The sequence below is a fragment of the Euprymna scolopes genome, chromosome 4 (assembly GCF_053919585.1).
Source record: "Euprymna scolopes isolate OS-2025 chromosome 4, ASM5391958v1, whole genome shotgun sequence".
NCBI lineage: Eukaryota > Metazoa > Mollusca > Cephalopoda > Sepiida > Sepiolidae > Euprymna > Euprymna scolopes.
This window is the reverse complement of record NC_136485.1, coordinates 138,294,611-138,312,882: the sequence shown is the minus strand read 5'-3', so window position 1 is coordinate 138,312,882 and position 18,272 is coordinate 138,294,611. Positions and strand designations below refer to the sequence as shown.

Sequence of the window (18,272 nt, the reverse complement as noted above, 5' to 3'; positions counted from 1 at the left end):
TCTGGAAACAGACACCATCAAAGCCGCACAAATGAAAGAGAAAATTGGAAAGGAATACCTCAAGAGAACAAGAAAACTTCTAGAAACTAAATTATATAGCAGAAACCTAATAAAAGGTATCAATATATGGGCAGTACGACTAATAAGATACTCAGGACCATTCATAGGATGGACCAAAGAAGAACTGAGACACCTCGATCAGAAGACCAGGAAACTCATGAACATGCACAATGCACTACGCCCAAAGAATGAGGTTGACCAACTCTATGTGAAAAGAAAATAAGTGACTCTATGTGAAAAGAAAAAGAGTAGCACTTTTCCATACCAAACTCAGTTTGAATATCCTGGCTGAAGATCATGGTAGTGTTCAGCAGTGTCTCTAGTTCTTTTTCGGTCCTTGCAAAAAGTTTCAAATCGTCCATGTACATTAGGTGGTTCATTTTTTCCTCTGTGTTAGAGAACTTGTATCCAGCTTGGCACTTTATAAGTATTGCTATTATAAACAGCAATGGTGATGGTGAATCTTCTTGGAAGATGTCTCTTTGTATGTTAATTTCTGTTATGTGTTGTCCATTATTATTATTATTATTACTATTATTATTATTATTATTATTATTATTATTATTATTATTATTATTATTATAGCGTTGCTTTTCCACTATTCGTCCCAAATAAACGGCTCATGTGTCCTTCCGTTAGGCTTTCCTCATTGATTCCGATCTTGTCAACGATTTCCGTGTAACTCCTCCTTTATTTTCTTTTGTTTGGAATTTCGGTTTTTCATCGCCATTGATCTGACTTCTCTTTCAAGTGTTCACCATTTTTTCCGACATTTTTTAATCTTTATCTTGCAAATTTCTCCCTTCGGTTTTCCTTTTATTCTTTTCTGATTTACTTTTTCTTAGTTATCTTATAATTTCCTCCAGTTTTCCTTTCCCTTGAAAGGATTCTTTGCTTTGATCGCTTTTTATTTTTTCGTTTAGTTTCGATTTTTCTTATCCTTGATTCTTGCAAGTGTGTATGAAGCTGTGTGATGAAACTGAATCGATCTTTCAATGTGCTGAAACAAGAGTTATCCCCCTTTGAGATAATTGGTTTCAGCTTGAGACATGCATATAATCTATCAGTTAAACTATTTTTATGCATTTGCCTCAAGTACTTGCTTGGATGTTAGTATTGCCTGACGTTTTTTTTTTCTTCGATTTTGTTCTTGTTTCGTGTATACACATTTCTCTTTGCTTCTTCGCCGCGTTATTCCTAATAAAGTGATCGAGTCTAGATAGTCATTAGGCTAAAACAAAAATCAATAGTTGTTTAGTTAAAGCAGGAAAAACAACATTATTACTGGCGAAAAGGCCTAAAGCCTAGATTAGTAATTACAAGCGAGAGTAATTAAAACAATAACACTGACACAACAGTTACACTATTCCAAGAAAGAAGTAAAGCAAATGATAAAGTTGATGAGAAGCGTTTTGTGTATTTATAAACCGGAGCGACTTCCGGTTTTAAAACTCGTGTTACTTAATTGGAATACTCCGATGAAAACGTAGGTCGGCACATAAGAATATCCAGAAACTAATTATTTTCATTTTCATTGAAATGTTTATTCAGAGAAATATATATATATATATATATATATATATATATATATATATATATTCTTATTTAGGAAAAAATATTTACATGCATAATTAATACTGAAAGTAAAACATCTAATTAAACATATAATGAATTAAAATATATTAAATGAAACAGAAAATTAATCAGTATTTTAATAAATGAAAAAGAAAATAAGTGCTTACTTAACATAGCTAAAAGTATGTTGTTGTTTTTTCACACATAATTTAATAAAATAAACATAATAAAAATAAATGTGCATTTATTCAAATATAATTAAACTGCATAATAAGTGTTACGTTGTGTGGTGGTGTTCATATATATATATATATATATATATATATATATATATATATATGTCGTGTTATTGTGTGTCGTGTAACTGAATGTTTATAGTGGCTTCTTCACTGTCTGAACCCTAAGTAATCGTGTTGCAGTCTATTTACATAGCATGAACACATACATGTATTTCGACATACCTCATCAACGTTCCAACTGCGTCGTTGGGCTTCTGGTCCACCTATAAAATTCATCTGTTCTTGGAGGGAAGCTAGAACCTATGGACGACTCCAAAACGATGGTTGGTTTTATGTAGTTTTTATTCACTTTCTAGGTGTCGATCGCAGAAGTTCTAGTCTTCAATTTTGGGACATGTCAGTTCCTTCAGAAGGGGGAAGGGGAAACAACCGTGGGCCTATCCGCTCTTCTCAACGTACAAATTCCAACTCAACTCTATGTCTAGCCAACCTGAACACGTGACAACAAAACGTCCTTCCGGTCAGCTATTTTTAGAGCTTCCGGTTCAGCTTGTCCAATTTACACCTCAACATGTTTTGACAACTTTTATCAAAACATAGCTTCACATCTCATCTTTTATTTACCTCGCCACTTAGATAGATAACAAGATCGAGATAGCTAGATCGATAGATACACATAGATATAGAGATAAATCGACAGATCGAATTCCGTCTGTGTTGTTAGATAATTTCTCATATTCCACAACTATATAACATAAGTACAAATCCAGTTGATGTCTGTATGTTTATTTACTAATACATATATCTACCTCTATCTCTATCTATCTTAGTGATACCCTATCTAGTCTACTAATAATCTATTTATCTATCAACTAGCTGGTTACCTGGTCGTACAAAACGCTTAAACATATTTTAATTTATGCAGATTGCGTGTGTATTATTATAGAATCAATCCTCTATTAAGTATCATATATTACGAGGAATAGTTTGCCCGGTGGACTAATTCGCAAAAAATTAAAATTAAAATTAATAAAAACATAATAATGATAATATCGTTCATCAAATTCCATCCGTGTTTGTTTACAATATCACGTCACTTGATATTTATGTTTGACGATGAATACCCTGGAAAAGTCACTTCTGATTAATGTTTCATTTTAAGATATGCAAACGAAGGAATTATTTGCGGTGATTTCAAATGGTACCTCTTCTTTTATCGTAAATTGAACTCATTAATAAGAAAAAATTAAAATAAAATGGTGAGATACACCCGGGATTGAACAGGAGATCATTAGATCTGTAGTAGAGTGCTCTACCACTGAGCTATAGCTCCAGGTGTCAATAAATCTGTTTGTTTGTTTGTTTGTTTGTTTGTTTGTTTTTTAAGAAATGATCTGCTGAGATTTTATTATCTTCTTTGGCCGGTATAACGTAAAATATTTCCCTGTAAAAATTCTTTTAAAAATCTATTAGAAAGACAGACTATATGTTTTAGTAGCTTTTTGCCCTAGCTTGAATTGAAATATGAATATTGTGCGAATTTGCTTTTTTTTCCATTTTGTATTCAACGTTCTGGAAAGAACACGATTGTTTTAAAGCGATTGTAATTTAAATGATTAGATATAGTGACAAACGCTCTTTCAAATGATATATAAATAATTATAACGAAAACTTATTTGAAAATACATCATTTGAAATCAAAATTAAAAATTCCGCAAGAACTATCTAATATATAGTGTTTATGCAATGTTTACGATTCTGCTCGTTCGAACACTCCAGATTACCTAATGTATTCGCCCGAATTCAGCGTCTAATATTTCTTAATTCCCGTACCAATTGTTTGGTGGTCCTGGGGTAAAGGCTTAGCAAATAGAGGCAAAATGGGTAATCTCCAAAAATACCGTTAGGGCTTACAACATGGCCGCCAGAAGAGTCAACAAAAAACTGCGAATAAAATATATAAAACTCGTAATTTCTGTTTTTAAAGTGGGTTGTCAATTTTCTTTATGAAATATACTTCCAAAATAAACTATTACAGTCGTTTAAAACATAATAGAAGTATTATTTTTTATGTTTTAAAAACAATGTTTACAAAAATGTCTGTAATAGTTTATTTTGGAAGTATATTTCATAAAGAAAATTGACAACCCACTTTAAAAACAGAAATTACGAGTTTTATATATTTTATTCGCAGTTTTTTGTTGACTCTTCTGGCGGTCATTTTGTAAGCCCTAGCGGTATTTTTGGAGATTACCGCAAAATGACTTCTTGGCTGGGTTCGAATCTCATGACCTGCAAGAATTTTCAATCCCTTCACTGATGATTGCAAAAGCGTGAAACATTAGTGTCTACATCTATATAAAATGCTATGTATTCGTCAACATTGGTCAATACATAAGTAGAGCTAGGTATTCAGTTTTGAAAATATATATGGAAATTAAGCTGCACAGAATTTACCACGTTTCATCCTCGTGAGGATTATTCAGGCTATTGCATGGAATTTATGTTATTTCGTATTCTTTTATGTTCCCGTGGCTTCTAGAATTTCATAAATGTTGTGGAGACGCCCACTAATTAGCATACGTGGGTGAACAAGATATAAATAAAGGTATCAAGTCAGCAAGACCGGGGAGCTGTGTTCGAACGCCGGATAGGCAAGACGCATGTACCGGTTGCTCCATGAAAGACTTTAACACGCCCTCTGCCGGATAATCTTCCAACTGCTGTACAACTGCACCTTTGTAAATATGTATTATATTTTCGTCTTCATATATTTGTTTTACCTTTACTTTCTGCGTTCGTGTTGTTATTGATACAGACACAACAATAAAATATCGCAAAGCTTTTTTGTTTTGTTTTTAACGTGGGTTCTTCTACAAAAGACCTTAGGCGTACAGATCGACCGGAAGTCTCTCTATTATGAAAATATCGTGAAGATATAAATAATTTAAAGATTTCTTCTTCAAAATTACTGAATTCGGCATCAAATAACTCGAAAAGGGCTGATATGCCGTAAAGCAAAACAACCAAACTAAACACTATAAATGAATATTTGAAGTTATTAAGAACTTGAGACATAATTTTTTTTTAGTCGATTCAACATTATATAATCTGACAGGATTGATATGCCGTAAAGAAAAACTCCTAAAGAAACCATTAATACTATACGCTAAACTGCTAAACATTTGGAAAAAGAATAATGTAGAATTGCAAAGGTTGCGTGGAAAGAAAATAATAAAAAACAGCAGTTCATAAAAGTTTATGAAACCAGTTTATTTCTTCTCTACTTGAGTATGTCAATATCCCTAGGCTTTATTGCGTTATAACTAGTATGTATAAAAATAATATATTCTAAACTGCTAAACATTTGAAAAAAAAAATTTAGTTGTAAAGGTTATGTAGAAAAAAACTAATTAAAAAAAGCAGCAGTTCAGAAAGCAATTACATAAAACCCAGTTTATTTCTTCTCTTTGTTGATAAAGTATATGTGCCGAAACCTAAACGTAGATTCCATGAAAAAAGATTCTTTCTTAGAACTGCACGCCTTTGGAACTCTCTTCCGTTTGCCTGCTTTTCAGCTGACTACAATATGGTTGTCTTCAAGTCCAACGTAAACAAATTCTTGATTAGGCGTTCCCCTTAAGTAATCCAATTTACCAAATTTCCACTACTAACGATTACTACGATATTGACCCATTGACTACTTACTGTACACTCATTAACCCTTATCCTCGAGTGGCCTCCGGGCCTTGAAAAGTGATGACTTGATTTGTAAAAACAATGTTCATATTCGCAGACATTATCGACTTCATTAACTTGCTTGATGATAATGAACTTTGATAAACTGAAATAAAATGTAACTGACCTGTCATCTTTCTGTTTACTTCTTTTAGGGCGTCTGAGAACAATGCTGGCTATGTGAATGTGACTGGGAGTAAAATAATGATCAAACCAACCGGCAGGGTCAGGTGGATGGTACCGCTGATGATCAAGTCCTCATGTTCCGTAGACGTCACGTACTTTCCTTACGATCGCCAAGAATGTACAGTGCGCTTCGGATCGTGGGTGTACGACGGTGAACAACTAAACCTATTCACGCAACCAAGCGAGCCAGATCTCTCGAAATACGTGGAGAACAGTGAATTTGTGCTTCTCAATGTCAGCCTGTCGAGAGTTGAGGCCGACAGCGACTGTTGCCCCGGCGACGGTTGGCACCCTATGATCCACTTCACAGTACAGATCGACCGGAAGTCTCTCTACTACGACTATATCGTGATCGCTCCAACACTTATGCTTTGCGTTATGACGCTATCATCGTTTCTACTACCTTGCCACTGCGGAGAGAAGATAGCTATCGGTCTGACCGTCTTTCTCACCCTCTACGTACTCGAATTATTAGTTGCAGAAAACACTCCAGATTCCAACGCTACTCCAATTCTAGGTAAGTAACTTAACGTTTTCTTTTATTTACTTACTAGCAAAGAGTACTCCGTAATAAGTAATCTATCTATCTATAAAAGTGAAATTGTCTGTCTGTGTGTGTCTATGTGTGTACATTTCCCTACCAAACTACTCTGTCAATTGTCAGTCTACAGACTCGAGATTTTTTAATTCGTTTTCGGCCAGGAATTTGTCTGTCAAGGGGTCGAAGTTCAACGATTTGACCTTTAAAAACTCTACCAAACTCCTCCGCCAATTTTCGATCTAAACACTTGAAATTTTAGATGTAGGTAACTTGGACATAGACCAAACTTTTTAATTTGATTTGAGCCTAAAACAATAAATGTTAAGGAGTCAAAATTAGGGTCAAAGTTAAAAAAAAATGTCTCCTCTGTCGTCTCTAACAAATTACTCGGCCAATTTTTGGTCTAAACATTTGAAATTTTACATAAACTGTATTCAGACATAGGACAAGCTTTTTAATCGATTTTTGGTCGAAAATTTGACTGCCAAGGGGTCAAAGTTCAAAAGATTTGACCTTTGTGGTCTCTAGAAAACTATTCAGCCAATTTTGGCTCTAAAAATTTGAAATTTTATATGAAGGGTATTCAGACATGCAGCAAGCTTTTTAATCAGTTTTTGGGCGAATATTTGTCTGACAAGAGGTCAAAGTTGACAGAGTTGACCTTTGCAGGCTCTACCAAACTCCTCCGCCAATTTTGGGTGTAAACACTTGAAATTTTAGATGTAGGTTTCCTGGACATTAGTCAAACTTTTTAATATATGTATACATATACACATAAAGTTATGAATAGTACATAAGTCCCGACCAAAGCCGGACTGAACTGCTAGTATAAACATAAAACAGAAGACGGCCTCTTCCATAACGGAGGTCAATCATCTTCGAAATTTTATCAATGTAATTTCCTTGTATTCCTACAGAATTTGAATAGAACTGTTCTTTTGTTTTTACTCTAAATGTAACCTAAGCGTAAACTAACCTAAACTGCCCCTAAATTAACCCGTAAGCTAAATTTTTAGTTTAGTTCATCAAAAGTCGTTTTGCTAAGCTTCAATATGTGTGTGTGTGTGTGTGTGTGTGTGTGTGTGTGTGTGTGTGTGTGTGTGTGTGTTGCACAGATTAAGCAGTGAGGAATTTCACTCACGAATAATAAAAAAAAAACATATTTACCAATGTGAAATCACAAACAGCACCTATTCTTACCAGATCAGGCTGCCTAAAGATACCGGGTTCCTGACCTAAAATGCAAAAACACTGATGTTATTGTTGGTTTTCATTTTTCTCTGCAAAAATTTCAATCATGATCTGCAAAGCTCAAACCAAAAACAACAATTCTCATCTAGAAAATAACCAAAGGCAATATCAGGAATAAATATTTCAAGATAAAAAAAAACTTAAAGTGTAAGACATTTTTCCAAAATTACGGAATTCATTAAATAATACGAAAAGGGCTGATATGCCGTGAAGTAAAACACCATGAATGAATATTTGAAGTTATTAAGAACTTGAAAAATAAAAAAGGTTTTCTAAAATTAGTCGATTCGACATTATATAACCCGAAAAGGATTAATATGCCGTAAAGAAAAACTACCATACAAAACACAAATAATACACGCTAGACTGCTAAACATTTGCAAAAAAATAAATAAATAAATAACGTAAAATTACAAAGGTTATGTGGAAAAAAAACTAATAAAAAACAGCAGTTCATAGATGTTTATGAAAACCAGTTTATTTCTTTTCTTTGTTAATAGGGTACCCGAGAATGTCAATATCCCTAGGTTTTATCCCATTATAATTACTATGTATAAAAATATTTGTGAAATTTTGTGGAAAAAATAAGCTATTCGTATTTTTTAATGTCATTTCACACCAAACAAGGCACAGAGCCACTTAGTCGTAAGGGACTACTATTTGGGACCAGATTTGAAAAGATAATATTCATGGAATTGGGCAGCGAGATGTCTGTTCACATTACATTTGAATTTCTGCATGTTAGTATAGTAAGGGAAGCAGGGACCCGGAAGGGAATTCCAAAGTCCAGCAGTTCGAGGGAAAATCTATTCGAGTAGAAGGCTTTATGGCATCTAGGATTTTTTACAGTCTGGGGTGAGATTTTGCTGTTTATCGGGTTTGTCGATGTGTCACTAAAATACTTGCATGAAATCGTAACTTTATATCTAGTCTTCGGTTGTTTATCCATAAAAAAATCACAATAGATTTTTTTTTTAAATTATTCATGTAATTTTTTTTCTTTTTTAATTTTTATCTGTTAATTTATTTTAATATTAGGCTTTCGTGAGTTTTAAACTCTGAAATTTCCATCTTAAAACTTACTGCCTTAGTAATGTGTATTCTGCATATTCAATTTTTGTAAACTAACTATATTAACATGGCAGAAAATGGTGTGTAGTTGATAAATAATAAATGAATATAGAAAACAAATAACATGATTAAATAAATGATATAATTAAAAACAATAATACATAACGCAACAATGAATAAATGATACCAAACAACACTCCTTTCCTATCCTTTTCCTATCAGACTACTTGGGAAAAGAATATGTATAGAGAGTAGAACCCCGGGGTACAGTGTCCTTAAGATAGGTTTTTTTTTTCAGGTCACAATATGAAATACGATGTTTTTTTCCGGCGCCTGGTTACGGTATTTGCCCAATCTTACTGTGTTATTCATAATGTTATTTGCTTATATGTATGTGTATTATATAATGTACAGTATTTTGTTACTAATTTTTAATACCGTATCCCGGGGTTCTACTGTATATATATATATATATATATATATATACATATATATATATATATATATATATATATATATATATATATATATATATATATATATATATATAATATAAAGCTGAACGTCTGTATGTGTGTGTGTGTCTGGTCACGAATAGGCTCCTATATGGTTGACTATTATAGAAAACTGATCACATATAATTATAGAAGATGTATCGAGACACAGGAATGGGTATGTATGATCTGGCAGAACGGTGGTTCATTAAAATTGTGGGGTCTGCGGACGCGCCTGGTCCACAAAGTATGGAAATAAAAAATAAAAAAATTAAAAAACAACGTTTACAAGTGTTTTTGATATGGATGTAGATAATAATACTTTGGTAAGTATGTTTTAACTTAAATAGGGATGGTATGATAAAATTGTGGGGTCAGCGTTCGCGCTTGGTCTCTATAGAATGGAAATAGCCACATACTTTAATAATGACTTTTCATATCTATCTGCGTATGTATACTTTGATAATTATGTTTCAGTTTGAAGAAATATGGTATAATAAAATTATGGAGTGTTCGTTCGCGCCTGACCTCCATAGAATGGAAATGTGTCACAAAGTTTAACAAGGTTTTTTTTTAATATAGATCCACAGAATATTGTGATAAGTGTTTCAGTGTGAATAGGTAGGGTATAATAAATTATGGGGTTTATCTATTTTATTTTTACTTTCATCATATTTTGCTTTGGTTTTGATACCCCCAAATTCGAAGCTATCTCTTTACAACCCTTCGTTTTCATAACCTATCATACTTTCATAAATCAGAGTCCATTTTCTGTAGGCTGTTTTTGAACCCAGTTAGCGACGGGTACTTTTGCTAGTATATATATATGATTACTTTTTTTGGAAAAAGAAATTCAGCAGAGTGCTCAATTAAAAGGAAAATCCGAAATATAAGAGCGTATTTATATTTTGTGCACAGAAAGTTGTTAAATGAGACAAGTCATTGGTATCATCGGTTTCAAGCCCGATAATTAGGACCGTTTAAGATAGCTCTCTTCAGCCAATATCCGAATATTGGCTGAAGAGAGCTTGATAAGTATATCTTAAACGGTCCTAATTATCGGGCTTGAAACCGACGGTACCAATAACTTGTTTCATCTAACAACTTTCTATGCACAATATATATATATATATATATATATATATATATATATATATATATATATATATATATATATATATATATATATTCTCTCGGTCTAACATTCACAAGCAATATGAACTGGAACAAATACATTGAGGACATTACGAAGGCTGCTGCAAAGAAGGTGGGTTCCCTTTATCGAGCTAGAAGACTACTCACACCTGAGAGTACCCTGTACGTCTACAAAGCCATTAATCGCCCATTCATGGAGTATTGTTGCCACATCTTGGTTGGTGCATCTACCACTAGCCTCTCCCTCTTAGATAAGGTCCAAAAAAGAGTTTTCAATTTAATAGATCCTACTTTGTCAATTAAGCTCCAAACTCTGTCCTATCGCCGCAATGTTGCTTCTCTGTGCTTGCTTTACAAATATTTTAATGGAATGTGCTCTGATGAACTCGTTTCACTTGTCCCCCCTCGACTTACATATTCCGGAAAACCCCGCTTAGCAATGCAATAAAATCTCACCCCTTCACTATTAATGTCACTAAATTCCAGAAAGTTTTCTACTCTAATAGTATTTTCTCTCGAACAGCTAGACTTTGGAATTCCCTTCCTGCTACCTGCTTCCTAGAAGTTTAAATGTAACATAAACCAAAATCTTGTTAATCTTTCCTATGCATAGTTCCAAAAAGTGCCGATATACCTTGTTAGGGGTGAACGCTAGTGAAAAAAAAGCTGATTTGTCCATCTGTGACCACACGTGTGTAGCCTCGACGGACCGCCGACCCCCAACGTCGTGTGCCGGGGATTTTTCGTTTAACTATTCTTCTAATTACTGGATCGTCATTTTCTCGCTGGCGATTTTCCATGGGAACACAGCATCACATTAATACTCCCAAGTGTTGTTGGTCCCCTTTGTTATCTGTTCTGTAGGTTTCTATTGTCATTGTCAAATCTAAAATGCTCGATCTAAAAATACCTACAGATTCATTGTTTGCTATTTCACATCTCTTTCTATATTGTAAGACACTTCCTATCTTTCTACAGACCCCCCTCTCAGCACTTAGTGACTCAGATCTTTATAGTATAACACATCACGTTTAAGTCAGAAATGTCAAACAGTTTTTATTTGGTTGCCTTTCACATATATGCGATTAGTTCGCCGTGACCGAGGAGTATAAGTTTTCTACAAAACTTATAAATGTAACACATCTTTCTGTGAACTGGGCAAAATAAACAAAACAAAATCAGAAATATGGTGTACACCATTCAAGGTCCTAAATTCATGCATAAAATACACGTTAACCAAATAAGTAAGCGTCTGTTGGATTATCCTAACTCTGCACCTTTCGAAGAAAAAAAAATTTAGAAGATATATAACACTTTCGACATCAAACCACCCTAAGCGACCCCAGCATATCCCCGATTGAGAAGGAAAGGGAAATATACGGAGCATTTAACTATCAATCCAAAAAGGAAAAGGCAATAGTATCATTATAAAAACCCTGAGCTTAATACTTTCGTAGGGAATTACTGCGGCCGAACACGGGACTACAGACTGCCTAACTAACAGTTGGGAACTGCCGACAACTTTTTCTTTGTATGCACCTTCTTTGTAAAATATATTCTTTTCTACCTAAAGCCATTGTTCGAGCCTTTCTTTATGACCCTTTCTAGGGCCACAGCATGAACTAAACCAGGTTTGGATGATTTGAAATTCAATACAATTGAGCTTCACTTGAATTTGCACAGCAACAACTACTTACGCACGTACACAAATCGAGTAATTCATCTTAGCTTGTGACCGCAATTTAATCTTTGTTTGAAACGCGTTCCAAAATAGACAATAATGTATAGAGGAAAATGGGAATTAGAATACATTTAATTTCTCTTCATCATTGTACGTGTGAATCGGTGTGAAAAGCGAAGCCAAAAATAAAAACAAAAAAAAACAGATCGAAAATCAATCGATATAATAAACAGTTAAATTTTATTCAACTCCATTTCCAGTGAATCTTCAATTTATCAAAAGAGCAACAAAGAGCATTCCAAAGTTTCACACTTGGAAATCGATTTATTGATCATCGCTAATTAATTGGAAAATACAAAATCGAAAAATTTACAAAATATTGAACGATAAACAAATTCTTGAAAATTCTCAACTAAAATGTTAAAGCTGTTATATAAAACATGCGTACATATGGTTCATCCACATTTAGAGTTCATCAGTGCGGCTAGATAAGCAAGTGCTTCAAGTCGGGATCGAAACTCAACCGTCGAGCTGACAATCTACACCTCTACTGATGCCGTAGCATATATATATTTATATATGTTTCAATCCTTTCTTGAGGTAATCTAGTAACACTGAAGAGCTATGATACAGCGAAGCAGTTTGTTTTTGGATAACTATATATATATATATATATATATATATATATATATGTGTGTGTGTGTGTGTGTGTGTGTGCGTGTGTGTGCGTGTGTGTATATATATGTGTGTATATATATAATATATATATATTTAATTTTATGTATGCCTTAATTTTCTAACACTATATTAAGCAATAGCAATATTCGACAGCAAATTTGCTGCGATCATATATATATATATATATATATATATATATATATATATATATATATATATATATATATATCCGAATTGCATTATTTCACTGAGGAAGACCGAAGGATCGGTCGAAATATGAGCTTTTGAAAGAATCATTCTTATTCACGCATTTATTACCGGATTTTGCGAACGTTTTGAAATTGCTAATGCTGACAAAGCAAAATGGACAAATTGAAAGTAGCATTGAAACATTTGACCGCAAAGCGTCAGTCACAATCCGAAAAACACTGGACTGAACGTCAAACACGATTCGAGGAACAGCAAAAGGAATTGCAAAAACAGCGGAATGTCAAATACGAACCGAGGAACAGCAAAAGGAAGTTCTAAAACAGTTAGCCGAACGTCAATTACGAACAGAAGAATTACTTACAGAAATTGTTAAGAATAATGCGAACGCAGAAAGCAATTCAGCATTTTCTCAGAATGCAATATGGACCGCGATAGACAATTTTAAATACGAGGAATAAGAAAAATCTTTCGCAGCGTATTTTCGGCGTTATGAAGATTTTTTTTTTAATATTGACTGCAGCAACTGGTCTGATCAAAAGAAAACCAGATTTCTACTACGAAAATTGGAAACGGCTGAACAGGATAAATTCGTGGATTGCATTTTGTCTCGGAAAACAGCAGATTTATCATTCAATGAAACAGTAAATTTGTTAACAGAACTTTTCTTGCCGAAAACGTTTCTTTTCCATAAGCGTTGGAGATGTTTGAATGTGGTAAAAGACAATAATGACGATTTTGTCACGCAGCTGTAGTGAACGAACACTGTGATGACTTTAAGTTGTCTGAACTAACAGCAGACAATTTTAAATGTCTTGTGTGGAAATCAGGCGCAGAGTCCTTACAAAATTAGAAAATGAACCGAGATTAACACTTCAAAAATTGACTGAGGATTGTCAAAAAGTAGAAATTATTAAAAAAAAAAAGATGCAAGAAATATCGAAACAGGCATCGCGAATATAAAAAAGTAACTAAGAAAAACCCGTCAAAATGGCACACAGACACTAACCACCGAAACTCAGAAAAACTAAAAGCACTGAGCGCTTGTTTCAGATGTGGTGGAATACATTGGGTAAGGGATTGCCCATTTTTAACAAAAACATGCCATTTATGCAATAAGATCGGTCATAAAAGTTCGCACTGTAGGAAAACTCAGAATAGAAGCCGTGTATGTCAAACCAGAACTAAGGACGTCGTAGATGAAAATCTACGCAAATATGTAACGGTTAACATTTTCGGCAAGGCTATTAAATTCCAATTAGACAGTGGATCGGATCTTTCAATAATAAATCTCAAAACGTAGAAAATATTACGAAAGCCGACTATGTTAAAAACTAACAGAACGGTGACGGTCGTTAATGGTACAAAAATCATTTTGAAGGTGAATTAATTACAAACGTCCCTTTACGGGGGAAAACAGAAAAAAAAACTAAGATTGTATGTGCTAAAAGATAGTGAGAACCTGTTCGGTTCTGACAGCATGGAGGAGTTTCGTCTCTGGGATATTTATATATCCACATTCTGCAAGAAAATAGATACCCGCCCAGCAGAAACGGAGAAACTTATAACTTGTTTTAAAAAAAAAATCACAAACGTATTTACTCCTGGCCTGGGGTGATGTACAAAAATGGTCGCAGATTTTAAGTTGAAACCTGGCACACAACCGGTGTTTAAAAAGAAACGTGATGTCCCGTTCGCTTCCCTGAACAAAATAAATCAGGAACTAGACAGATTAGAAAGCATCGGTATGCTGGCTAAAATTAAATATAGTGAGTGGGCTGCTCCGGCAGTTTACGTAAAGAAAAGGTCCGGGGAACTTCGCGTTTGCGCCGACTTCAACGGGTCCTTAGAAGATTTTCACTATCCATTACCTAGTCCAGAAGTGGTCACGAAATTAAATGGCGGGAAGTTTTTTCTAAGATCAACCTAAGCGACGCTTACCTACAGATTCCAGTAAACGACAAAAGCGCTAACCTCCTCTGTATTAACACTCATCGGGGTTTGTACAGATACGAAAGACTCGCGTATGGTGTCAAGGTGGCACCCGCAATATTCCAGCAAGTAATGGATACTATGCTGTCCAGCTTGGACACCGCAATCGCATATCTTGATGACATTATCATAGCGAGCAAAAGTAGGGAGGAACATGAAAAACATATCAGACAAGTATTCAGTAGAATACAAGATTATGGATTTAAGATCAAATCAGATAAATGCGAGTTCTTTTTACAAACAATTAAATACCTAGGTCAAATAATCGATAAAGATGGCAGACGCTCAGATCCAGATGCCGGCATCAATAAACATAACTTAATTGCAGAGTTTTTTAGGTTTGGCAAATTATTACCAGGGGTTCATCCTAAATATGCACAAATTGCGCGAATCATTTAATGAATTGCTGAAAAGGATAAGGCTTGAGAGTGGATAGAAGATGCCAAACATCATTCAAAGGAATATAAAGAATCCTGACTTCAAAACTATTCCTAGCGCATTTCAACCCGCAGTTGGACATAATAGTAGCTAGCGACGCTAGTCAATATGGCGTCGGGGCGTGCATGCTACATCGAATGCCGGATGGTTCGAAACAGCCTATTGCTTTCGCATCACGGACTCTCTTGCCAGCGGAAAAGAATTATTCTCAGATCGAGAAAGAGGTCATAGGAATTATATTTGCAGTTTAAAAATTCCACCGGTTCTTGTATGGAAGACATTTTTTTCTTCAAACCGACCATAAGCCTTTGATATCAATTTTTTGATAAAAAAATGACTTCCAACATTCACTACGAACCGACTATTAAGATGGGGAACTATTCTGTTGAACTATAATTTTATAATTCAATTTCTCCCCTCAAAACAACTAGCCCATGCAGACGGTCTATCGAGACTGATTCCTGCCCAAATGAAACCTCTTGAAGATTCAGTAATCGCGACACTACGTATTAATAGTGATGTAAAAACCATGATAAACAATATTATCCGCGAACTGCCGGTCACACTTCAGGAAATTAAGTCAGAATCCCTGAATGACAATTTCATTCAAACCACGAAGCAGAAATTAGCACTGGGTGACACCAGTTCAGACATTTTTTCTGGTTGCGACGAAATACTGTTATACAGTGAAAGGGTTGTCATCCCCCAAACCCTTCAAAAAAGAATTCTCAGGGATTTTCACATGAGCCATCCAGTAATAAACAGAATGAAAAGCCTAATGAGAAGTTTTGTTTATTGGCCAGCTATGGACCAAGATATTACCGACATGGTGAACAGATGCAAAGGCTGTGCTTTGGCTGCAAAAGCACCACCGATAACATATAAACCTTGGCCTAAGGCTGAACAACCGTGGTCGAGGATCCACATCGATTAGGCGGGACCTGTGGAGGATTTTTACTGCCCGATAGTAGTTGACTCTTACTTTAAATGGCCAGAGGTACTAAGATGCAAAAAACCGACCACGGCAACAACGACAAATTTTTTATTGGAATTGTTTGCTCGGTTTGGGGTTGTAGACTGTTTGGTTAGCGACAACGCTCCACAGTTCACCGCGACAGAGTTCTTCATCTAAAAAATAAAAGAATAATCCAAATAATACCAATTATCAATCTTCATCTAAAAAATAAAAGAATAATCCAAATAATACCAATTATCAATCTTCATCTAAAAAATAAAAGAATAATCCAAATAATACCAATTATCAATCTTCATCTAAAAAATAAAAGAATAATCCAAATAATACCAATTATCAATCTTCATCTAAAAAATAAAAGAATAATCCAAATAATACCAATTATCAATCTTCATCTAAAAAATAAAAGAATAATCCAAATAATACCAATTATCAATCTTCATCTAAAAAATAAAAGAATAATCAAAATAATACCAATTATCAATCTTCATCTAAAAAATTCAGTAAGATAATAAGATTTCCTTTCTTCGTGTTTAATTCTCCTTTTTTTAATACCGATTTTTTAAACATATTTTTCTTGACATTTTTTTTTACTTTCCAGTTTTGTTATCGATTGGATACTTTGTTTACTCTCAGTTGTGTATGATTTTATTTCTTTTGATTTGGGCTCTGAATTATGTTTAATTAGACTCAAAGAATTTAAAGAGCCCGTCAAAATATTTGTGTTGGGAAAGAGTCTTACTTGAGATTTCTGTCCATATTTTCGGGTATCACAAACCAATCGGTGAATATAGAGAAAGATCATTCAGATTCAGACGTTTTCTTTCTGTTTTCTTTCCTTTTTGGTTTAATAATTTTAGACGTTACTTTATATAAATACTAGCTGGGCTACTCGACGTTGCCTGGGAAAAAAGTATAACATATTTCTGCTAAAAGTCGTCTGTGCCTCCCTGTATTTATCTCTCTATCCTTCTGTTTTCAACTTTCATCTTTCTCTCTACTTCGATCAGCCCATTCCTCTCTAGATGGCCATACACACACGCAGACAACTCTCTTCTCTCTTCTATATAATGGAATCATCAGCATTTTCTTTCGAAATAAATACATAATTAAACTGAAAAACAGACTCTCCTGAGAAAAATTGACCCAGTTTTTGTTTTTAGATATTATTCATCCAGATCAACGCTGATCAATAATATACCAACTTTTTTGGTGTTTATTTTGTAGTTTGTTTTTTACTTTTACATAGACATACAAGCACACATACACAGATAACTGTATAATAATAATAAAAAATTGTAACTGACGGACAGACGGAGAAAATTTATATTTATATGAAACTAGACCACCGTCACCTCCCATTACTACTACTGAAGCCACCCACTTAAAATTTAGGAGGTCTCAGAGCACTTCAAAATTCAATATTACCGTGTTTCTTTCCCTCTTTGCCCCTACTATAATGATGTGTTTTCCGGAACATTACGAATAATGACTCGGAAGTCTTTTTAAATTAATTCATAAATACATTATTTTGTTTGAAAATTATTTCATAACATTAGAAATCCAGGAAAAACGGAATTCCCCCTTACAAAAACTGGCCCAGTTGACCCACAAAGAATCAATACATTTTCCAAAATTTTAGATATTATACATCCAGAGGACAACGGTTGAGGAAATACCAATTTAAATGTTCGCACATACAGTGGGGAAAATAAATGTTGGACACATCCCATTATTCTTTATTTAATACATTTTCATGCAGCGAATGACGCGAAAATTTAACAAGAAATAGTTACTAATTTAACAATAACAAATAACTTTAGAAATTGGAACCTTTTAATGCATAACAAAAATTATATAATAAAAACGAGAATAGCCGGAAAAAAGTATTGAATACATTGTTTTAAATTATATTTTATTATTATTTTTTATAAATAATGCTGGAAATTGTTATTTGCGTTTTAATGGGCCGACACTATTATACGTTTTAGAA

The 18,272-nt window shown here is 34.0% G+C and overlaps 1 protein-coding gene across 1 annotated transcript in view; it reads left to right on the top strand.

Annotated features, from left to right (window-relative positions):
- Positions 1-18,272, top strand: part of LOC145269416 (neuronal acetylcholine receptor subunit alpha-5-like) — a 315,989-nt gene that overhangs the window by 286,515 nt on the left and 11,202 nt on the right. Inside the window, exon 5 of the mRNA XM_080125103.1 lies at positions 5,768-6,315. Within this exon, the coding sequence (XP_079981229.1) occupies positions 5,768-6,315 (548 nt within the window). The remainder of the gene's footprint in view (positions 1-5,767; positions 6,316-18,272) is intronic.